Below are 24936 nucleotides of genomic sequence, written 5' to 3'. Positions count from 1 at the left end.
GTGCAGTGCAGTTTGTAAACAGTGAATAAAAATAACTGCATTCATAATTTTTTAAAAGTGGCACTACTGGATCATCTTTGTCTGCTTCAACTCATCAAACTTCAGAAAAAAAATATTATGATGCATATTATGTATTGAGAAAATGTCTTGAAGTTTCATAACATTTTATTTTTGTAACATTTTACACAAACATGCACATGAAGAATTCATGGCATGTTCATTACATAACAGTACAAATACAGAATAATTCATTAAATACATTCATTAATGAGTAATGGATTTGATTAATGAATTGAAAATATACTCAGTAACATTTAGCATGTATTTCATGATGTGATCATGAGTAAATTAAAATCTGTTCAGGTAACGAACAAGCTACAGTACTAAACACATCACAAGTCTACTCCAGAGATATCCACATTACATTATTGTTTAAAGTGTTTATGGCTACAAAGCATTTATTTATTGATTTATACAACACGTATGCAAATTACAATACCTAATCATATTCTTGTGTTAATGAACTGTACAGTAACATTACAGTAATATTACATTATTGCTCTGGTTCCATGATAAAGCTCTTTCGTTTATCCTTGTTCTGCAGTAACAGTGCATAGAGCTAACAGTGTTTTAGTGAAGTCGTAGTGAAGGAAGGAGGCTAATGGATCTCTATCCAGCTGGAAATTACATTTTGAGCTTTTTGTGTAATGTATAAGAATGTCGATCATTGTATTAATAATGAACGCAATATGGATATCTTTTGAATATAATATGGTTAGAATTGTATTTGGTCTCTGAAAATAAGGAATGTGTATTTTAATGTATTCATGATCATATCATGAAGCATACAATAATTCCCTGCCAATACTGAGTAGCGATACCAATACTAACTCTGTCTAACCAAACTAGCTTAAAAGTCCTGATATTTATACATAATTCTGCTTAAATATTCCACCTTAATTTATACATTTATATTTAATTTATATTATATTTAATTTATATTTCATTTTAATTCCACTTTTTTTATTTCGGTAAAAGCTAAAATAAAACACACTAAGAAGCTTGCTGAATTCATATATTCCGATCTCTTCAATCTTGTTATTTCTCTGAGCATCAGGCTCTACTGGAGTTCAGTAAACACGAAAGTCGTTCATGCTGTTTGAAGCAGCGGTTTTCAGTGAATTTCTCGCTTTAATTAAAGCAACAGGTCACGAGACCACACTACTGTGTGATACAGCTGACCAACAGAGGGGCAATGCAGATGGGGCTAGTGAATACACTAGCTCGGTCAGCTGGCAGCTATGCTAAAATCTAAACCAAGGCTAAAGGCTACCATGAGACAGATGGTTTCTTCCATATGCATCTCTAACGTTTGCTCCCTTAATTACAACCTCGATTGACATTAACTCTGACGACACCATGGGAGATGAGTGATTACTTAAAGAGTGTACTGGTCATAGGTATCAGTGCAACCCTAACACTAAGCTTTACTGAGTGAGTTTATAATGCATTACATTATGTGTTCATCACTCAATAATGAATGTATTTAATCAATGTTTCAAAAAGGATTATGATAAGAATTGTCATAACTATTTCATGTACATGCAGTTCATGTTTAGTGTTGCCTTATATTTCCACCATATTGCCCAGCAACAATATAAAAAAATGACAAAATAACAAAATCCCCACAAATCTGTTGTAACACAACAACTGTACCAATTTAGACACTTTACTGATGGCTGTACGGTAAAACCTTTAGAAAATGGGGTCAGATCTTTCAGGCTAGACTTGCTATCAAAATACAAATACAAAATACAAATCATAACTCACCGTTCCAGGGGTCGTGCATGAAGTGGGCAAATATGGACTTTCTGTCCTCTCCGTAAACGTTCCTGGCGAGCAGTGTGTACTCGCCGTTGTTGATGTGTGTAGGGCTGTCCAGCTGCAGGCAGCCATGGTACTCATGCTCGGAGTAGTCGTGGATGCGGGTGGTGATAAAGGCCCCCTCCTTTATGGGCTCACCACGAAACAGCCAGCGCAGCTCCGGCTGCGGGTTGCCAGATACGCTGAATGGGATGCACCAGTGGTGATCCGGAATGCCATCCATGAGCTTGCTGATAATTGGGGGGACTAGCGACCCAAGCACAAAGAGGAGGAGGAACAGAAGTAAAGAATGTTGTCTTTCAAACTAGCTTACTTACAGATTTTATTAGGCTATATATATATATATATATATATATACATTTACACATATAGTATATATATATATATATGATTGTAGGCTGAACCGTTCTGAGCTTACAGAGAACGTCGAGTTGAACAGAAGCTTCACTCCCTCCTGCTGTGTTGTCGGAGCTGCAGCTGATTTTACATTCGTTGTCCAGTGAGGAGAGATGGAAGAGTCTGAGCTCGGAGGATTGTCCTGTAGACACAATCTGAGGGAGTGAGAGAGAGAGACAGAGATAGCGAGGGAGAGAAAGAAAGAAAGAAAGAAAGAAATGTCAGGTTATCCAAGATCCATATATACAGTGCAAAATTCAGAGACCACTCCTTCTTTATGTAATTTCAAGTGAAAACAGACATTAAAAAACAATAGCTTCCTGAACAGGATAAAAAAATATTAAAAGATAAATAGAAAATGTGACTCTGAACAACTATGCAAGAGCTGGTAGACCACCTAAACTGTTCCCATTAGCTAAACAGTGCTTAGAGCTTTCATCTCTGAGAGAGAGGAGAAAATCAAGCTGCTTCAGATCTGAAAACATCACTGTGTTTCTGTGCATCCTTCCACAGTGAGAAGAATGACTATGAGTCTGAAAGGATGTGTAGTTGTCAAGAAGCCCTTACTGAGAAAAGAAAATGGACAAAAAAAGAAGAAAACATACAAATCAAGCTGCTGGTGTTCTCAAAACAATGGACTGACCAAAACTCAACATCACTGAATGTGCTGTACTGAATGTGGGATTACTTGTAAGAAGATGTAACAGCTTCGACTCTTCTGGGAAGGCTTTTCACAAGGTTTAGGAGTGCGTTTATGGGAATTTTTGACCATTCTTCCAGAAGCGCATTTGTGAGGTCAGACACTGATGTTGGACGAGAAGGCCTGGCTCGCAGTCTTCGCTCTAATTCATCCCCAAGGTTTTCTATCGGGTTGAGGTGAGGACTCTATGCAGGCCAGTCAAGTTCTTTCACACCAAACTTGCTCATCCATGTCTTTATGGACTTTGCTTTGTGCACTGGTGCGCAGTCATGTTGGAACAGGAAGGGGCCAAACTCTCCCAAACTGTTCCCACAAAGTTGGGAGCATGAAATTGTCCAAAATCTCTTGGTCTGCTGAAACATTAAGAGTTCTTTTCACTGGAATTAAGGGGCCGAGCCCAACTCCTGAAAAACAACCCCACACCATAATCCCCCCTCCACCAAACTTTACACTTGGCACAATGCAGTCAGACAAGTACTGTTCTCCTGGCAACCGCCAAACCCAGACTCGTCCATCGGATTGCCAGACAGAGCAGCGTGAGTTGTCACTCCAGAGAACACGTCTCCACTGCTCTAGAGTCCAGTGGTGGCACTTTACACCACTGCATTCAACGCTTTGCATTGCGCTTGGTGATGTAAGGCTTGGATGCAGCTGCTATGGAATGGAAACCCATTCCCTGAAGCTCTCTACACTGTTCTAGAGCTAATCTGAAGGCCACATGAAGTTTGGAGGTCTGTAGCGATTGACTCTGCAGAAAGTTGGCGACCTCTGCGCACTATGCGCCTCAGCATCCGCTGACCCCACTCTGTCATTTTACGTGGCCTATCACTGTGTGGTTGAGTTGCTGTCGTTCCCAATTGCTTCCACTTTGTTATAATACCACTGACAGTTGTATTTAGCAGTGAGGAAATTTCATGACTGGACTTGCTGCACAGGTGGCATCCTATCACGGTACCAAGCTGGAACTGAGTGAGCTCCTGAGAGATGTTTGTATATCACATATTGTACCACATAGGTTTGTAGAAGCAGTCTGCATGCCTGTGGCCATGGAAGTGATTGGGACACCTGAATTGAATGATTTGGATGGGTGTCTGAAAATATATTATATATATATATATATATATATATATATGTGTGTAGTGGTGTGGATATATATATATATATATATAACATATTGAAATTTACAATTTAAGGTTACCTCGTAGCTGGATGCCAGCTGGCAGGCGTTCCAAGTGAGGTTAGGTGTTGGCATTCCTGAAGTGTTACAGGTCAGTGTCACATTCGAGCCCTCAAGAACAGTCACTTTTTGAGGGTTTAGGGTGACCTTGGGAACAACTGCAGACAGAAAAGAAAAGTGTGAATTAAGACCAGTTCTCCTGAGTTCTGCCTTAGGATCTGTTTGTATCATTGATATTCTAAACAACTTGGGCTACAGGGCTGATCCTGGATCAGCAATATGACCCAATAACAGTAGATACACATGAGACCTAGTCCACTGAGTGAGAATGGATGTGATAGTGATGACACACAAGGTGATTCCAGATACTGCTTTCAGGACTGTAGGGGACTTTCCAGTCACGCGTTCTTCAGTAACTGTTTTCCCAACCCCTCAACGAAGACACATTTTCATTGTCTTTTCAGAAACAGGAAAGATCATGCAAATATGCCTACTGAGAATGTGAATTGTGTGAATTGGTATCATATACACTACAAGAGTGTTTGTAGACACCAGCTCATCTGCTGTTTCTCCTGAAATCAAGGGCATTAATAGGGAGTTTCTCCTTCGTTTGCAACATTAACAGCCTCTATTCTTTTGGGAAGGCTTTACATACACCAGATGGCAGAACATTGCTGTGAGGACTGAGTTTAGTTACAGTGTGATGAACAAGTGTAATTATTAATTAACTAAATATTAATTCATGAACTACAGTAAAAACATTTCTCATTGGTTCAGTCGCTGTGTGGAAGTGGATTTGTTTCTGGACACTTTAAACACAGCTGCAAGGTATTTAACGTCAGTGGGTACTTAACTTCTGCTGAATGCACCTCAAGCCTACAGCCCATTTGTCTGGATATCCAGCCTACTTAATGTACTTGATATTTTTTGATTTGATTTGTTTACTGTTGAATATTTCAGTCGGTGAGCTCATAAATTAGCTTGTTAGCCAATGCAACTCAAACAGAAGGTAATGACTGACACTGAGCAAACTAGCCTGCTAATGTCTGCCATTCATTACAAGCTAGTTAGGCATCTACATGTAAACTAAAAGTAGCTGGACACTGAATATTTTTGACAGTCTAGATCACATCAATAAAGAGGTAGTTTAGTATTTCAGCTAAAACAATGAGTGTTTTGACAAGCATTTGACATTTTGCTGGCTTTTTATAGTCTCTCTGCTCTGTTGGAAAGCTTGTTTGGATTCCTGTGTATTATGTCGCTGGTTAACTGTAGTTTCAGTGAAAGTGCCATTGATTTTTAGAAGATGTTTTTTTCATTTGATGCTGTTTAATTTTTAGAAAGTGTCTTTAGCCCTTAATTTCTAAAAATTTCTATAATCGGATTTCTGCAGTTATCTGGTTATTCAAATGGTCATATAAACAGTATACTCCAATTTTTTAGATCTGAGTAAGGTCTAGAAATCCGAATAAGAAATCTGATAAAGAGAGCTGGATTTTAGCTCAGTAATCAGATTTCTCACTGCATGTAAACTCTTACTCTGATTTCTTTCGGATTTCTCAGTCTGCGCATGTGCGAAAACAGTACCAGAACTTCGCCGCAAGATGCAGCAAAACAATTTTGGAGCGACGCTGAAATCAAACACATGCTTGATGAAATATAAGATTTAAATATTCTTCATCTTCTAGATGATGTATGTTCATATTTTCCGGTAAAGTGGCTCAATGTTTAAAAAAAGGCACGGAATGAAGTTTGAGTTTTACATCATGTTTACGTCACGTCTTCTTCCGTGAGTTTATTGGCCGGTTGCAAAGCAGAAATTTGATTACTGCCTGACTCATGTAAACCTGGAGCTTCCCCATTATCTGATTACTCAAGTGCATGTAAACGCATTGATTAGATTACTGACAAAATCTGATTTTCTGCAGTTAGTGGATTATTAAGTTCATGTAAACAAACATTCAAAGAACTATATTTTCTTCTCTTTTGATAGTTCCTTTTTTTGCTTCCATAGTTTTCCTCCAAAAAACACTATAAATAAATAAATAAATAGGTTTAAGGACTAAAATTTAAATTGCAATTTGAATGTGTGGATTCCCATGCAGAATTAAGTGTTTTTGTTCTTTCAGCTTTAAAAAAAAAGTCGGGGACCCCTGATGCAAAGAAGTAATGCTAAGAAACAGGAAAAAAAACTTTCAGCTTTGAGTTCTTGACATATTTTACTATGCACAATGAAGGAAGTGCATTACACCAAAGATTTGTTGGTTTATTACAAAAATCTATGATGGAAAGATTTTAAGGTATATTTCAATGTGAAAATGTGCCACAAACAGGCACTTGAGGACACATTTTTCCAAAAAAACTACCCTACCCCCCTCCAAAGGGAAAAAAAACAACTATGACTCCCCCACAAAAAACCTGGCTGCTTCCACTAAATATAGCAATTTGAATGAGCTTGTAGAAGCTATAACACATAGCAACTGTGAAAAATAAAACCTAGAAACACAAGGACACAAACTGTGATGAGACTCTAGAGCCACAGGCCTGTTTCAGAATAGAAACAAGTACAAAAACTGGTCCCTGTCTATGTCCACTGGGACTCTGACGTCCCTCGGTAACTCTGCACCTCATTTGAACCCTGGAAAGTCCCTTTAACTAAGCAGAGTCATACCGCAGTGGGGCAGCTTGAGGTTGGACAGAGGCCTCCTCTTCCCTCCTTCCTCCACACACAGCAGCTCAGCCTCGGCCTCCTCCCCTCTCCACTGCTTCATCCACATGTTCTCACAGGAGCACTGCAGTGGGTTCCCCGACAGCATCCTGAAACATGCACAAACACGTTAGCACAGCACACAAGATCAGTGTAAGAGCAGCACATACGTCCCAATATCCAGCTCATCCAGTATATCTTATGAAATTAATGGTATTAATAGGGAGTTGTTAACAAACACCACTCCAGTTCATGCCATAGGTATTGGATGGAACTCCCTCACTCCAGAGAATGCAGTTCCACTGCTCCACTGCCCAAAGCTGGAGGGTTTTATATCCCTCTAGCTGAGACATGGTGACCTTATTGGCCTGTCTGCTCCATAATAATAATAACAATATTTAGTGGCGTCAAAGTTCATGTGTTTATAATGCGTTAATGCGCTATATTATTAACAATGTTAACTTTTTGCACAACACTTACACAATGTCCTAGTTTGACCATTCAAACCATTGTCCCAGCCATATTTATCACTGACTCCGAAGTATCATTAACAGTGATGCATGATGATATCAGAATCATATCAGTATCGCCAGACAATTACTTAAAAAAATTATCAGCATCGGACCGATGGTTAGATTCGGTTGATGTTTCAAACTGATACTTGATGACGCAGTTATTGTACTCCAGAAGAGCAGAATATTTGGGATGCAAAGCTAAATCTCTGCATTTTTTGCCCTCCAGTCTTGTTTATTATAGCAAACAGAAAAGATACAGAGTGTGATAATATTATGTATAATTGCAGTACAATGACATACTGAGAATTAAAAAAAAGCAACAATTTAAATACAATAAATAAATATCAATAGCCCTGCAATCAATATTAGCAACATTAATACCAAAGGTTTCACAAGGGTACAAAAACACAGCCCCGTTCACCATAACCTACTCATTTCAACACTGCAGCACATTGATAAACCACACTTGATAAAACTTCTTAATCTTTTTATTATCTAAATAAGCTAATCTTTCAAGGGGGGAAGATATTATATATTGTTTTATACCACTGACTTATACTAGGTTGTGTGGACGAAGTTCAACTGACCAAGATGCATTTTCTTGCAACAGCGAGGAGAGCCCTAATCAGTAAATCTTGATCAGTAGAGGGTCCATTAAATGACGCCCCTAGAACTAAGTCTAAGGGGTCAAAAGGCACAGATACATGTGAAAAACGCTTCATTTCGGAGCAGATCCGACCCCAGAACTTATTAATATATGTATTATGTATATGTAAGTCCACATGTAATGTGAGAGCGTGCCCTTGTTTGTTTGACATTTAATACATAAAGCTGATCTAGTTGGAAATCTCTGCATTTTTAATGTTTCTGCATTTGTAACCCTACAGAAATACATATTAGATTTCTCTGTAACGCAAACTCTGTAGCCGCAGCTAAAAAATCTCCTTTGGATTGTAGAACATTCTCTCAGCCGATGTGAAGCCCAGACTCACATCCTCGTCCTGAGTTCACTTCACCAGTACCGTCGGGCTGAGTTAGCAAGTTAGCATGTTTTCATTATCATACTAGCCTTTACAGTTAACTGTAAAACTTCTCACTGGTTTGAATTCAGTTGTGTGCTAACTTTGTTGCTTTTATTTATGAATTTACTTAAGCTCACAAAAAGTCAGGCACACATATAAATAAACACCAAAAACATGCAACAATTTTTTTCAATGAGCTAGCTCCACCGCAGCAAGTGAAAACCTTTGAGGAACCTTTTCTTGCCAGCAGAGGAACTGTGTGTGTATGTGTGTGTGTGAATCTGCAGTTGATTTGTGTTCTTGTATGTTGTCGAAATTATAAAGCAACGTTGCGTTTTAATTTGTTTCATAAGCAGCTTTGCATTGTCCGTTTAGCAACTAATGCTAATTTCTGCTAGCATCCCTATAGGAATTTGCAGTGCTGTTAGTGCCAATCTAGCGCTGATGTATAATCACATTCGATGCCAATTCTAGTTTAAACATGGGCATGGTAAGCTTGCAACAGGCATGCAACATTCTTCATCCTACATGCAGTTTTATTGTGACTTAATTTGGAAAGGTTTGAATCTGAAGCCTGTTTCTCAACATTACTGAACCAGCCTGCTAGCCTATTAGCAACCTGCTGACCTCATCTAGTAAAAGTTCAGTTGCAGAGAATACAAAGCGTAAAGCAATTAAATAGAGTCTGCAACAGCAATCAGTGATGATCAGCACTCAATGACACTTATTATTTTATTATTTTTATTATTAGTAGGAGCAGCAGTATTAGTATTATTCTTATTATGTCCCAATTTCTACGTTCGATAAGCGTTCATGTATTGCCATTTGCAGATATTTACATGCAAACTATTGGATATCGGCACTGTCCCACAGTTCCCATATCGGTGCATCCGTAATCACTTGCAATATCAGTAACATTAGCACTAGAGGGCACCTTCAGCAGATCATGCTCACGAAAGAACTGTAGATAAATCAGGTTCCCCTCAAAACAGGATGTAATGTAGCAGTATGAGAGCAAGAGGGCTACAATCCACTGTTGTTCCCACTGAATGATGCTGATGAAAATAAGGCGAAGGCAGATTTCAGTTTGCTTTTCTTGTTCAGGTTGAAATAAATACATTCTGATGAAGCTCATTTTGTCCACTCCTACAGCTAGAACAACATTAGCTGCTTTTTAAATACGAAAAAAAAATCTCCTTTTAGGCTCAAATTAGTGCAAATAGTCATGATTGACTACACAAACGAAAGCAAATAATTGTGATGAATTATTTTAATTGTTTGACAGCCCTGATAATAATGTTTAATGTGTTTATCTTAAACACAAGGTCCTTTCACAACAAAAACGCTCCCAAGCGTATTGCTAATGCTTGCTAATGTGTGACCAGCATCAGCAAATTTGAGCAATGGCACCTTAACTTTACTTGAAACATGGCTTTAAAATGAGAGCTGGTACTTACAGGTAGGAAATGTTCAGATGGCGAAACGTCTTCCAGGACAGAGAGGACAGATTGTTGTCTTTCAGATTTCTGCACATAACAGTTAGTCATCATTACTAACACAGTTCTGCAAGTCCAAATCTTTCACACCTCTTATTCTGCAACAAATGGCCAGCATGGCACAGTCAGTGGTTTAAAGACATGCTGCTGTATAAAATCCAATGAAAATCATATCATTAGACATTTGATTAATTCCAGTAACAGTGTATGATTACTGTCTTTTTTAAAAAAGTCTGTAAATACTGTCCCTCTTGTAAAGCACGCACCAGGACAAAGCATGTCTACATACTTCAAACAATATTTTTTAGCTTTGTATATTCATTTTAGTAGTAGTTTTGTTGGTGTTAGAAAAATATATACCAGTGGTATAACACCGGTGGTAAAACCATATCAATGTCTGATAGTACGGTATTAGAATTTTCAAACTGTCTCACTACACTTTCAAAAAGATGTTTCTATGTGCTTCAATGGCTCTTTAGTAAAGAAAATGGTTCTACACAGAACCATGAGCGCTTAAAGAACCCTCTGCATGATTAAAAGGTTTACTGCATCGTGAAAGGGTTCTTCAGACTGAGGTAAAATGTGCTGTAGATGGTTCTTGAACCTTTTTGAAAATGATTCTATATAGCACCAACAACAGAAGACCCCTTTTGGGTGGTATATAGAACCCTTTTAGCACATTCATGCAAATTTTCCATCAATCTGAAGAACGCTTTCATGATGCAAAGAACCCTTTAATCATGCAAATGGTTCTTTGAGTGCTCATGGTTCTATATAGAACCACTGATGCACCATTTTTTTTAGTAGTATGGCTACGTTCACATTACCAGGTTGATGTGGCACAAATCCGATTTTTTGCCCATAATGTGACTCAGATCTGATGTTTTCAGGGCTGCGTGGACACACACATCTGATCTTTTCAAATACGACCTGAGCCACATTCATATGTGGTCTTAAATTGGATATGTATCCGATTTGTGGCCATGTGACCTTAATGTGAACGCTCAGATCGGAATTCATGTGCTTTTTTGCCCACTGGGCGTGCTCCATCATTCAGTGTTACCATGCGCCAAACAGAAGTTAAAGCCTGTAAACAGTGGAAAAGCAACCCATCTCACCTTTTCCACCTTCATCTCGCTCTAATAATGAACAGCCGAGAGCTCGTTCTGCTCGTTAGTTTGTTTGCTGTTCATGACACACATGAATGTGCGCACGTGGGTCATTTCAGGACGCTGGTGCGTTCACATTAATAACAGATTTGAGTCACTTACCTAAATGAGTGTGAACCATCATGTTAGAGAGATCAGATCTAAGCAAAAAATTGGATTTAAGCAATGAAGCTTGTAACGTGAACACAGCCTAAGAGACTGTTTTAAGACTACAACATGGCAAAAAAATGACATGCCTTTCCGTTTACCCCATATCCAGTCAAACAACCGAGACATGTTTGTTTTCCAAGTTTTGCTTCTTAAGTTTAGATCTAAAGCTGCTGGCTAACTGTACTAACAAACACTGGAAGTCAATTGTCACCCTAACTGTTTTTACAAATACATACCATAATTTTCAATACGTGCTTCAAATTATGTCGATAAGCTACGTATGGCATGTATAGAACATATATACACATTTAAGCTAAAACTGGAACTACACAATCAACTGCATAACCTCCTGTTTTCCGTTACTATTCCACCTTCATACTCTGAGCGGCTACATAGTGCTAGCACAGCAAGACCTAAGGTTGCTTACTGTAAGAGAAATAGACGCTGCATATTAATTAACGACAAACCTACAAAAATAAGAATCAGAATCGGTCTGCATCACCTGGCACCTGCAACAAGGTCTTGTCATATTAGGACTCACAGGATCTGGGGAGTCACTGGAGCATCCAGCATGCAACTGATGCATTTTTTCATGTATATATTCAGGATCAAAAACAAATATGGTTGAAGCTTTTTTCCATTTTTTTAGTTTGCATTGACTCATAATGTGTTCTAAACCACATTGACTTTTCTGTGTGAACTGAACTAAGACCTGGATGTGGTTTTAGCAGGTTGAGAGATGTTTTGGGCAGTTTAAAGCAAAAAAGCTAAACTTGGACACAACCTTGTCTTGGCTGATCAAGTGCAATTCCGGTAAACGGAAAATTATGTAAATGTAATTTTTTCACCAAACTATTCCTTTGAATGATCCAATTGTTCAAGTACATGTTGTTGTGCAGTAATCGCATTGGTCACAGTGCCTGATGAATAGTTTACATACCATAACAATGAAAAGTAGAAGACTAAAATATTGACAAAGTCATAACGAAGCACTCACAGATACTGCAACTTGAGATTGTTTTGAAAGGCCTGTCGCGACACATACGTAAGCCTTGTGTTGGTCACTGTCCTGTTGGAGGAAAAGAATACAGACATCAACTCCCATCTCATTTTGTAAATAGACGTAGAGTTACAACTGTAGGTCTGTTTGGAAGCACTCACAGATTTCTGAGGTTGCGGTAGAAGGTCAGGTCTTTTTCGTTGATAGATGAGAAAGTGCTCTGATTAGCAATATATCTGTCAACAAGAAGATAAAAAAAGTTTTTTTTTATCTCTGGAAAAACAAAAGCCAACATTCCTTTGCTATGATTTTCTATGTGCCATTCCCTTTGCACAGGCCACATTTTATATATTAAATTCTGCAAATAAACAGTAAAGAAGCACTGAAATACGCAGATCAAGAATGTGCAAACTTATTTTTACTTAGAGAATCAACAAAACAAAATTACAAGGGGTGCTCAAACTTTTGCATACAACTACATACAATCTTTGAGCAAACTGTACATTTAATGAGAATATGTTATTACAGCTGTAATTTATGGCAGAAACTAGATGTTCCACAAAGGAGCAAGATTTTCACAACATTCCTAACAAAAAAAGAAGAGCCTCTATGATGGATCTATGAACTAAGCTGAAATTCCAGAGAGGCCCTTGATGTTCACTTTAATCACAACTTCCCTTGCCTTCGTAAAACCTCACTCCTTTTCTCTTTGTGCTGTTTTTACGAGTGAGGTGAACCAGACCTTCGTAAACATTCATAAAGCAGGATAAACACACCCGATGCTTATTTATTCACTGAACCAGACTGCACCAAAGCTTAGCACTCTTTCAGTGCAACTTTAGATGGCCAAAAATATTTGCTGACATATCTGAGGTCATTAAATTCCTTAAGAACAATTCTGAAGCCAATCAATCTTAATTTTTAACATTATGAAAGAAGCTTATTAGTGAAACTCATTAGAAATGCCCTGGCAGGTACAAATAAGCCGCCAAAAGACCCCCTCCCCCGTCAAGACCAATTATACCTACTAGCTAGATCGCCATCTATTACATAATGCTATTGCTAATGCAATGCCATTGGGACAGTCAATATCTGTTGTAAAATCTTTCCAATTTGGGGGAACTCACATTAGAGATTCTTTAAAGTGGAGCATTAATTCTGATCATATCATCAATAAATCTCAACAAAATACGAGAAGAAGACTTTATTGGTTAAGTTTTATTTGTTCATTATCGAGAGTGTTCTTACATCATCTATTACAGTTTGGTACAGAAATGTAGATATGCAAACTCAAAATAAATTGCAAGCTATTGTCAGTAAAGCTTCAAAGATTACTGGAATATTGCTTCCTTGATTTGGCTCTATTTATCCTCAACGCAACCTTAAACAAGCAAAAAATAAACATTACAGATTCCTCTAACTCAGCGTATAATCTTGTACAACCACCTCCTTCTGGGAGATGCTATAGATCTCTAAAAACTAAACTTGCTTAAAAAAAAGCGTTTTCCTATCGTGATAAGGTTACTAAACTCTTGTAAGCAGGGTGTATCATTATAGTCTGCCCAGCCTTTGTAAGAACGCACAGATGAAACTACTGTGTCATTTTCCACGATTCTCCTATTCCAAATGTTGCATATTGTCCTGTATATTGATAACTGTGTATATATTATATCGTGTGTTTATGTGTATTGTGCTGAGTTGAATTACATCTTGATTCACTGGATACAATTACTACTGACGTATCATGCAGCAATAAAAGAATCAATCAATCAATCAATCAATCAACACATTTGGAGAAGAATGCTAACTGCTAATTCCGTTACTTCAGCTAAAAGATGCCCACACTTGCTAGCATCATGCTAACAGAGTTGAATTCATCTTGATGCACCAGATACAGTTACCACCAGTTTGTTGTGTGGCAATAAAAGAATCAATCAATCAATCGATCGATCAATCAACACAGTGGAAGGAGAATGCTAACTGCTAATTCTGTTACTTTAGTTAACAGACACACACACTGGCTAGCATCATGCTAACAGGGTTGAATTACATCTTGATGCACCAGATACAATTACCACCAGCTTGGTGTGTGGCAATAAAAAAATCAATCAATCAATCAATCAATCAACATATTTGGAGAACAATGCTAACGGCAAATACTGTTACTTCAGCTAACAGATGCTCGCACTGGTTAGTATCATGCTAACAGAGTTGAATTCATCTTAATGCACCAGATACAATTACCACCCGCTTGTTGTGTGGTAATAAAAGAATCAATCAATCAACACATTTGGAGAAGAACAGCTAACTGAGCTAACTGTTAATTCTGTTAGCTAACAGATGCCTGCATCGGCTAGCATCATGCTAAGTAACGGCTCTTTCGGATTTCCAGTGTAACGAAAACAGTTGACGGCGCAAATGTTCAACTACTTACATGTAGGACTGTAAATGTTAAAAGTTGTGGCTAAAAAAATACAAATCATGACACGAAAGTGTGGTGCACATTGCTATAGTTACGTCTCTGTGTTTAGCCTAGAAACCTACTTGATATATTAGATTAGCAAGTATATCATAAAATGGCCAATGCGTTTAGGTTCAAGGTAAGTGTCCGTAATAAGCAGCTCAGCGCTGGTGTAGTGTCTTATTCCATGTCTTATTCTTGAATATTATTTGGTTCTAATGTTGCTACATTAACATTCCACAGACGTGCCTGAGAAGTATTGTGGCCAGGCTAACCAGGACAGCTGAACTTAGAAATATATTTCAAATGTTAGCTCAACTAGCCAACATGCTTCCACACCATTCATTGAGCAGAAGCTAATTTACCTCTTGTAGAACACAATGACGATCCCTCACCTAACATCACACTGTTAGCTCTAGCACTAGCTTATCTACTGATTTAACCCACAGTAGCTAAAAGGTGTAAAGCACTGTATTATGAAATATATGTGAGATTAAAAAAATTCTAATGATTTATGAATATTAGGAATTGTTACAAAGGTACAAAGAACAATTTTACAAGCCTATTTAAAGGTGCAGTGTGTAAGATTTAGTGGCAACTAGCAGTTAAGCTGCAGATTACCCCTCCCTCACCCTTCCCGTTCCAAGCATGTAGTAGAACCTACAGTGGCTGTCATGTTTTCTGCCACTGTCTGACCCGATTTTTGCATCTTTGACAACCGGGATTCACCCTGTCTTGCTTTTTCTTGTGCTAAATAATAAGTATGATCCATCATTCATCAAAATTTGGGTTCTCAAACTTTTCACAACACAAAATGGTTAGCCAGCATCGGCAGCAACCACTGATTCTGTCTTCCAACTGGTGCTATAGCGCCGCCAAATTTAAACTGGCACTTAACCATAAAAACGCGACAAGCACTCTCTAGAGCCACTGTTTGGTCTGTTCATTCTTGTCTACTGTAAAAACATGGTGGCGCAACATGGTGGCTTCTGTCGGAAGAGGACCTGCTCCATATGTAGATATCAAGGGCTCATTCTAAGCTAACAAAAACACAATGATTCATAGTTACCGGTGATTATACAGTAGTGAAAACGTGGCTTTGTATACTACATTCCATTTCTGCTAATAGACCTCCCTAAATCTTACACACTGCACCTTTAATTGTGAGCTAGGTAGTTACACTGGAGGCCTCAAGCCTCTGCAGCAAGCCTCAGCAGTATTACGAGTGGGCCATTTACTTTCTTTGCAACTTACATGATTAATAAGGGTAAAATAACAAATGATGTTCAGCTAAAGAGGTGAACATTCAAATGTAGGGTCACTGTGATGAATGTGCTGTAATAAAGCTTGATTATACTCAACAAGACAGACTAAAATAGCTTTACTGGTCATTGTAAAAAGCTAAAATTACTGTGCTGGGGTTATATGACCATTTCCTTGGGGGGCACTGAGGGGACCCCCTTCCTTTAAATATATACTTATGTGAAATAACAGAATGACCAAAAACAGGTACAGTTTCCCCTCATAATGCGCTGGTCTCTAAGAAACTGTTTTTAGTAGAAAACTGATTTGTTTTGGGGGGTGTTTTGCCTCATAGAGTGTGCCAAAATTATTTAAAATATTTTTTTAAAAAAGCTAACTAGTATAACTGTATTTCTCCTCAGTATTTGCTGGCCTAGGGGCAACTTTGCTTCCACTCCAAGTTCTCTACAAGTGACAGTACAACAGTTCATGTGAAAGCTTTCTTCTTTCGAATTCCAGCAGTGATTCAGTCAGCAGATACCCTAACTGAATTAAACGCAGCTCATATAGCAAATGCATGCAGTTAACGGTAGTGAAGTCACAGTGACCAGGTGTACAGGCCTCGGGCAGCATGTGCACAATCTCGGTGGTGTTTACACGTGCGCTCCGCGCACAACATCCTAAACAGTGTCTCCTAAAGGGCTTCCACGCACATCACCTTCAGTATCTGCACCAGCACCTCCATCTCAGAGACTAAACCAAGCCATATTATTATCAAAACTATGGCCGTTCTACATTTGCAGCATGAGGAAAAAGTGCAAACATACATGCAAGACATTTTTCATCTGGGCAATTACACAGACATCAGTGTAAAGGTGTGTACATATGTGCATATCTGCTGCACAAGCCAGCCTGTAGTGGGGACAATCTGAGTGTGTTTTAAAGCAGTTTGATAGGAAAGGGGCTCATTGTGAAAGTTCATTTCTGCAACGTACAAGAGAAGAAAGTCTTTTTTGTTTCTGGAAGCAGTATCCCCTAATTTTGACTTTGTCTGAAGAATGTTTCACTTTTTTATTTCAAAATAATGACTTATTTTCTCAGAATCTTGACTTAGTATATCAAAAATAACTACTTATTTACCAAAATCCTGACTTAGTATGTTAGAAAATAATTACTTATTTAGCAATATCTTGACTCAGTATGTGGAAAATAATCATTTATGTTCTCAAAATTTTGACTTAGAATGTCAAAAATAATTATTCACCAAAATCTTGACTTACTTGAATTATTTACTTATTTACCAAATTCTTGACTTAGTATGTCAAAAATAATTTCTTATTTACCAAAATCCTGACTTAGTATGTCAAAAAAATGACTTATTTACCAAAACCTTGATGTAGTATGTCAAAAAATAATTACTTATTTACCAAAATCTTGACACGTTTTCTTAAAATCTTTACTTATTACCTCAAAGTCTTTTTTTCTAGATATAATATTCCAAAATAATTACTTACGTTCTCCAAAATTTAAGAACCAATTATTTTGAGATAAGTCAATCAATCCACTAAGCTATCATTTCCACGTAATAAACCAAAAATCATAGTTTTTAAATAAAAAGTCAAACTTTTGACATTAGTAAAAATGCTGACATGCTGCTGCCACAAACAAAGGAGAAAGATATGTTGTCGTGTTTCTAATAACTGGAGAAAACGGATTTTAATTGCCGGTACTGTGGCCCTGCACGTGGAAGATTTAAGGATCAATTCTTTGTTCAGGCAGAAACGCCGTTGGTGCGTGTTCATCAATAAGAGTTACCGTGGAACACTTCTGACGCTGCACCCACCTACCATTAACCATCTATATATATATATACTGAGAGAGAGAGAGAGAGACAGCCCGCGCGCACTTACATGTCTGTGATGTTCTCCATCTCGGGCTCGGTGAGCGCGGGGAACGCAACGAGGCTGCGCTCCGGGTCGGCGCACGATAGCCTGAAGCCCGCGCACGTGCACGCCGCCGGGCACGCTGCACCCGGCCTCCAAAGCGCGGCGAGCGCGGCGAGCACGCAGCAGAGCCCGCGGGCCGCCCAGCGCGGGCTCCGCCGCCGTGTCGCGTGCTGCATGTCCGCGCGCGCGCCTCCGGGGTAAATAAGGCAAACGGTCGGTCGCAGCTGTCCTTTCGCGCGGGGAAAAAAAACGGAGTCAAAACAAAAATAGATCCCGTCTCGCTCTTTTGCTCTTCCTCCCTCTTTTCCACTGTTCTTGTTTTTAAAGCTCGCGGCCTTCTTTAAGAGAAGCTAGAAAAACGGCTGGCTTAGTCCGCGCGAGGAGAGACAACCGTGCGTGTGTGTGAGTGAGTGACAGAGAGCGACGAGTGAGCGAGCGTGTGTTTGGAAAGGAGCGCGAGCGCAGTGGAGGGGAGGAGTGCGCGCGTTATCGATCGTGGACGGCGCGCGCGTGACGCCACACGCTGCAGCGCTCCAGCTGAAGGCGTTGAAACCGCGAGCGCGAGAGTGATCAACCAGACAAGAGCAATTAAACGAGCACCGGCCGCGCGCTCGAGGATTGGAGCTGATATTACGAGGCTGAAGTCAGCTTCTTATTCACCAGCTCCTTTCCGTTCCACCTTAAATGGTGCAGCAGTTAAATTCTGGCGCCTCAGGCTTCTTATTTCCGTTCCACCTTAAATGGTGCAGCAGTTAAATTCTGGTGCCTCACACTTCTTATTCCCGTTCCACCTTAAATGGTGCAGCAGTTACATTCTGGCGCCTCAGGCTTCTTATTTCCGTTCCACCTTAAATGGTGCAGCAGTTAAATTCTAGTGCCTCACACTTCTTATTCCCGTTCCACCTTAAATGGTGCAGCAGTTAAATTCTGGCCCCTCAGACTCATTTTACCCGTTCCACCTTAAATGGTGCAGCAGTTACATTCTGGCGCCTCAGACCCATTTCACCCGTTCCACCTTAAATGGTGCAGCAGTTACATTCTGGCCCCTCAGATTCGTTTTCCCCGTCCCACCTTAAATGGTGCAGCAGTTGCATTCTGGCCCCTCAGACCTATTTCACCCGTTCCACCTTAAATGGTGCAGCAGTTACATTCTGGCACCTCAGGCTTCTTTTTCCCGTTCCACCTTAAATGTTGTAGCTGTTACATTGTGGCCCCTCAGGCTTCTTATTCTGCGTTCCACCTTAAATGGTGCAGCAGTTACTTTGGCCTTAGGCGCCATAATGTATTTGCTGCGCCATTTAAGGTGGAACGGAAAAATTGAGCAAGAAGCTGGAAAATAAGCTGACTTAAACTTACTGCTGATAAGGTTTATAGAGACATTATGAGGCGTGTCCGCGCTCATATGAGGCACGCGCATGTTTACATGGACGCTTATGAGACATGCGGTGAAGAGCGCGCCGCCGGTAAGGAGCGCCGTTACCGAACGCGCGAGCACGAGCGCGCAGACGCACCGGTCCGCCACCGCAACCTCCATTCCCAGCGTGACGTGGGGTTTGACGCACGAAGCGAGAGTAGCAATATAGGGTATGCGGGGGGCGGAGGGGTAGGGGGGTGCCTATTACGAAAGCAGGTGTTTTGTAATGGGTGGTAAACATACACAGTCCTCCCGTTTATGAGCATTCTTACAACCGCTTCAAGTCTATATGGACATAATCTAATGATAAAGCCCGGAGGCATTGGGCTATTAGGCTGTGTAAACTATAAAGAAACTGACACCAGACTGAGGGGACTGAGTGCATTGGCTGGGAATTGGCCGTTTCACTGAGCAGTTCAGACGTGCTCCGAGTCCAGTGGAAAAGCCATTAACGAGCGGCAGAGGGAGCCACGAGCCGCTGCTGCCGCCTACTGGTGACAAATGAAACACACAGGCAAAAATGGACACTTGCTCCTTCTAAATCAGCTTTATCACTTTATTCAAGTATCATTCCAATCAGTGAACGGTAACACGTAAAATAATCGACGTCACAGCTCCACTCCTGCTTCAAATCTGAAAACATCCACAGCTGTTTCTGTCCATCTTTTCACTGTGAGAAGACAATTCAAGAGTGTGAAAGGATGTGTAGCTGTCGAGAAGCCCTTAGAAGAGGAAATAGACAAAAAAAAGGGAAAAATTGCAAATCTAACAAAGAAGCTGCTGGTGTTCTCAAAACAATGGACCGACCACCCCAGAGTTCATACCTCAACACCACTGAATGTGTTATTACTTGGCTCATGAGGAGCATAAAATGCAACCAACTTCTAAGACTGAACATTGGAGGTGTGGAAAACCATCCCTGCAGATTTCTTTAAGAAAATGAAAGCAAGTCTCTTAAAAAGAATGAAAGGTGAAATAAAGGCAAAGTGAGGCACTAAATACTGAAAATTGATATATTTAGTTAGGCATCTGCATAATTTTCAGTGAAGTGTTTTCAGATGCCGAAAATGAATAACTTGTAAATAAAAAGAACGGTGGTCTTTGCCTTTTGCACAGTGCCGTACGTGTGGTGATATGACAGTGAGGCTGAACCTTATTCATTCTCTACTGCCTGGTCAGAACGCTTACATCACTATTATTAATATAGTTAAGCACATTTGGATCATTTTACTAATTATGTGTAGATGTGGCCTAGTTCAGAGGTGCAGGTTGGGAGATGGGGTAACCATTTGAAACCAATTTTGGCGACATAGATAATCATTTCAGACTGATTGTAGAGACGCGGGTAACCATTTCAAACTAATTTTAATAATGTAATTAACTAAAATGTAAAAATAAGAATCTGACAGCATTCACAACGGTTTCACATTTAACCAAACTTTTTGCAATCTGTAATTACAGCTGGACTCAATTTAGTTGTCTGCTTGCTGTGTTACACTCATGTACTTTTGGTTTTACTGTCCCATGTGGAGCATTTAAGATATGACAAATCACAGCTGTTCATACACCCTGACAAATCATGTTCCTTAAGACTGCACTGTTTCTATACACATATAAACAGATATACACACACACACACACATATTATATATATATATATATATGTATATATGTGTATGTGTATAGAAACAGTATATATATATATATATATGTGTGTGTGTGTGTATATGTGTATAGAAACAGTATATATATATATATATAAGTAAATTGCTACATTCTAACATGGCTCCAAGTTTAAGCTGGTTGGGAAGCCGTTAGCATAATTCAAAGGGGAATTGAGATCTAAACAAAGACATTCAGAGAGTTTTGCTGTGAAACGGCACATTATAGAGTAATTTACTGACTAATTTCTTTACAGAAGTGGTGATGGGAAGGAGCTGCTGTGATAGCTATGGAACAGATATAGCCATTTAACTACCCAAAACCACCAGTGAACCTACATGTGTCTGAGTTTTTATAAGCAATGTTGAAAATGTCGAAGTAGCAGTAAATCTGAACACATAAGCTTTCTTTGGGGGATTATTTTGCCTCATAATGCCACGCATGTACCTCTCCATTATGAATGGACTGAAAAAAAAAAAAAACATTTTTGACCAAAACCTTATATGAAAGCTTTCGTTAAACAATGTCTTGTAATGTAATAACTTTTTGTGAAGGAGCTTCAGATGTCTGATTCCTATCATCACCTCTTAATGACTGTTTACAAGTCAACAAATTAATTATACAGAAATGGGGAACTCCTCTTTAGCTTATATAATGGTTACTGTCCCCTACTAGCGTCCATTCATCAAGAACCAAGACAGCATCTTTAGGCACAGAATTCCATTAAGGTAGCAGCTTTTCTGTATTAACTCCTCCTCTCCGTTACCCTCCTCTGCAGTTCACAGCACTCTCTGTCTGTTAAAGGATCAGTTCTCAGTAGCACGCTTTTCCCCGATGGCTCCAACCGTACATTCATCACACAGCACATATCCACCAGCTCCCTCTGACAGTTCTGTATTCCAGCGTCCACCACTCCGCGCATTGCTGGGTCCTTCCTTAGTGTCCTGGATTCTGTCGCCGAGAAGCCAATCAGATTAGTTAGCAAAGTGTCACACAGATCCACATCTAGGTATGCAGTGCCGTCCGATATGGTGGCTCCAAGTTTCCATTCCCCGCCACTGTTGCGCAGGTTTCCAAGCAGGGTGACAATAAAGGCCTGCAGTCGCACAACTTGAACAGTAGAGGGCAGCCAAACACCAGCCTGCAAAATGCACAGGTAGTTGAGGACAGACATGTCAGCACTCACTTTATTACTATGTTTATGTGCAGAAACCTGTGCTTCCATTTGAGTGCTACTGTAAAGAGGATCATATCTGGCCATCTTTGGTTCTGGGGAGGAGAAGGAGCCATCTAAATCACCAATTACAGCCATCTGATCTGTGGATCCTCTACGGTAACTGTTGTGCTCATTGACAGGAGTTCCAGAGGCAAAACTAAGGTGGCTTCGTCCTCCAGCTGTGGGCTGGTTGACGTGGCTGGCTAGCCTTCCTGAGTCTGAGCTTGGAATGGTCGGTTGTTCCATCCCACCAAATTCCATTGCTCCATTCCTGGGAAAGACCTCTGTCTCTGTAGGTGTCATCATGCTGTCCAGTTCTTCCATCGGAATGTCATCAAAGTCCTCTGGGGCATTGCCAAAGTTTTCTGGAATATCATCAAAGTTCTCTGGAATGTCATCAAAGTCCTCAGGTACATAGTCAAAGTTATCCGGAATGTCATCATCTTGAGAATCATCCAAATTGTGGCTGTTAAAAGGAGTTGTCACCTGAAGGGAAGGCTCTACCTGATGGCTGTAAGACTGCTGAGGTCCCACAGAAGCTCTTAAGATTAGGCTGCCGCCATTGCTGTCATAACCACTGTCGACAGATGCCCCTCCTATCTGACGCTCCCCCACAGCCTCCACACTAGCAAGGAGCTCCTGATCATTTGGTTCTGCTCCTTGCATCTGGTTTTCCTCAGGCAACCCTAGAGTCCTACAGAGCACTCTGGCCTGAGAATGTCTCTCCACCAACTGCTCCACTTCCCCACCGAGAACCCTCACATTCTCTGATTTCAGCAGCAGCACCCCCAGACGCACCACCACCTTTCCCACCACCTGGAGCTTGGTGCCCGGAGGCAGACTGGAGTTAAGGGCTGGGATGGGCTGGTACTCCATTCCCTCCAGGCTCTGCACCCCATCAGTGAGTTGTAGTATCAGCATGCGCGTGGGCTTAGCCTCCCACGGCTTCTGGGTGGCCTGTGTCACGGCAGTGACCTGTTCGTTGGTACAGTCGGCACCACGAACACGCTGCAGCTGAGAGTAGGCCGGCTGACTGACGTCCAGCAGGGAGTCCACTTGTAGGCAGTAGCAGCCATTCAGCTCCATCTTCTCGGCTTCGGAAACACCAACAGGCAGGATGGGATGGGCGAGGTCACGGAGGTCAGTGAGTAGCCACTGTTCCAGAACTTGCTGGTTGAGTCTGGCTTGAGGCACGGCTGCACCTGCCGCCTCCTCCAGGACCCATTCCACACAAGCATCCAGCCAAGTTTGAGGTACCTGGACCTGCCATGTGGAGCGCAGCCATGCCTGGGTAACCTGGGCATCACCTGCTGTTGGCATCCTCTTGCTCCCCACAGGACCAGATTTCTCTACACAAATAGTGAATAAACAAGTGAAAAATCTCATAGTCCAGTCATAAAAATCATAATTTATACTGTACTTAAAAACTTGTCTGGCAGACCATTGATAGATTATATATGACAGGCACATATAGACACAGTCCACCTGCTTACTGGACATCTAAAATGTCCAGTGCTTGGAAGTACAAGGTAGCAAATTGTGATAGGAACCAGGGGTCATGATGTCTACAAGGTAGACATAACCATTTTTATGATTTCTATGAAATGTTGGTAATGGTAAAATAGTAGTAGATCTGATAAAAATACATGTTTTTGAGCACTATTTTTCCTTAGAATGGCCTGAATGTACCCCTCCACAACTTTTTTGTTTTCATTTTAAAATACACTTTAAACTTCATTACAAAATTATTCTTAAGCAATATACTACTGACTAACATAGTCAAAATTGTTCACAGTGGTGGTGATAGGAACCAGACGTCCAAAGAGTTGAATGCCTCTAAAAGCTTCCCCAAAGCAAGTTAGTACACAAAACAGTTGTGAATATACTGCCTGACAACGTAGATATTGTTTAAGAATAGTTTTGTAATAAAGTTTAAAGCGTATTTTAAAATGAAAGACAAAAAAGTTGTGGAGGGGTACATTCAGGCCATTCTAAGGAAAAATAGTGCTCAAAAATATATCTTTTTCAGATCTTCTACTATTGCACCTTTAACAACATTTCACAGAAACCAGAAAAGTTGTAGACATCATGACCCCTGGTTCATTTCACCACCAGTGTGAACAAATTTGACTGTGTTAGTTTCTCTGGAACTGAGCATTTCACATCAAATCACTCTGGATGAATTTCTTTATGCCTTAACCGTTTAATTATGCAGAAATGTAGAAATATCGGTAGAATTCCCCTTTAAAATGTGTGGGACGCTCTCAGATTAACTGCTTCTATGCGTTACATCCAATGGACAGATCCCACCCTAAAATAAGTCTTGAAATATGTTTTTCCATCTTTTTTTTTTTTTTTACCGAAAGCGTGATTAATCTTTCCGAAAATGTACTTGATCTTTGCTGCTGTAACACCCCGGTACAACATCTGTTTGAGCTGGATCTTTATCTTCAACGTTACCGCGACACAAACAGAAGTGGACAGACTTCACTTACAACAGCAAACATACTCACCAGGCAGCTAGCGAGATTTTAGCAAAGATGCTGCAGGTCGGTTTAAGGTTCGCAACGACTCACAAGCAGCTATAATACTTAAGCTGAGTTTAGCGCCACTGTTTATCTCCTCTATCATTCCTCTAATAGTCTCTGAAATAAACTTTTAGGTGAAAGTAGTGAAACAGCACAAACGTGCCTTCACAGCTAGTCAGTTACCAAACAGCATCAGTACAGCCGAACAACCCTGCTAAGGACGCGGCGGGTGGGGAACTTAAGATTGACAG

The 24936-nt window shown here is 40.2% G+C and overlaps 2 protein-coding genes across 2 annotated transcripts in view; both read right to left on the bottom strand.

The window, feature by feature from the left end:
• ntrk2a (neurotrophic tyrosine kinase, receptor, type 2a) overlaps positions 1 to 18439 on the bottom strand; it is a 77548-nt gene extending 59109 nt beyond the window's left edge. The window contains exons 1-8 of the mRNA XM_036578580.1: positions 17830 to 18439; positions 12378 to 12452; positions 12214 to 12285; positions 9859 to 9927; positions 6829 to 6974; positions 4179 to 4315; positions 2303 to 2435; positions 1831 to 2130 (exon numbers count right to left, since the gene is read on the bottom strand). Of these exons, the coding sequence (XP_036434473.1) occupies positions 1831 to 2130; positions 2303 to 2435; positions 4179 to 4315; positions 6829 to 6974; positions 9859 to 9927; positions 12214 to 12285; positions 12378 to 12452; positions 17830 to 18041 (1144 nt within the window). The 5' untranslated portion in view covers positions 18042 to 18439. The remainder of the gene's footprint in view (positions 1 to 1830; positions 2131 to 2302; positions 2436 to 4178; positions 4316 to 6828; positions 6975 to 9858; positions 9928 to 12213; positions 12286 to 12377; positions 12453 to 17829) is intronic.
• A 2615-nt stretch (positions 18440 to 21054) lies between these two features.
• rmi1 (RMI1, RecQ mediated genome instability 1, homolog (S. cerevisiae)) lies at positions 21055 to 24904 on the bottom strand. Its single transcript, XM_036578010.1, has 2 exons — positions 24671 to 24904; positions 21055 to 23506 (listed from the first exon to the last, which is right to left on the bottom strand). The coding sequence occupies exon 2, from the start codon at positions 23475 to 23477 to the stop codon at positions 21687 to 21689; it is 1791 nt and encodes a 596-aa protein (XP_036433903.1). The 5' UTR covers positions 23478 to 23506; positions 24671 to 24904; the 3' UTR covers positions 21055 to 21686.
• Between the last annotated feature and the right edge of the window lie 32 nt (positions 24905 to 24936).

The sequence above is a fragment of the Colossoma macropomum genome, unplaced genomic scaffold (genome assembly GCF_904425465.1).
Source record: "Colossoma macropomum unplaced genomic scaffold, Colossoma_macropomum, whole genome shotgun sequence".
Lineage (NCBI taxonomy): Eukaryota > Metazoa > Chordata > Actinopteri > Characiformes > Serrasalmidae > Colossoma > Colossoma macropomum.
Note: the sequence above shows the minus strand (reverse complement) of the source record. Positions and strands in the feature narration are given on the sequence as shown.

Excerpts from the sequence above, each read along its gene's own strand:
- rmi1 (XM_036578010.1), bottom strand. The coding sequence starts at position 23,477 with ATGCCAACAGCAGGTGATGCCCAGGTTACCCAGGCATGGCTGCGCTCC.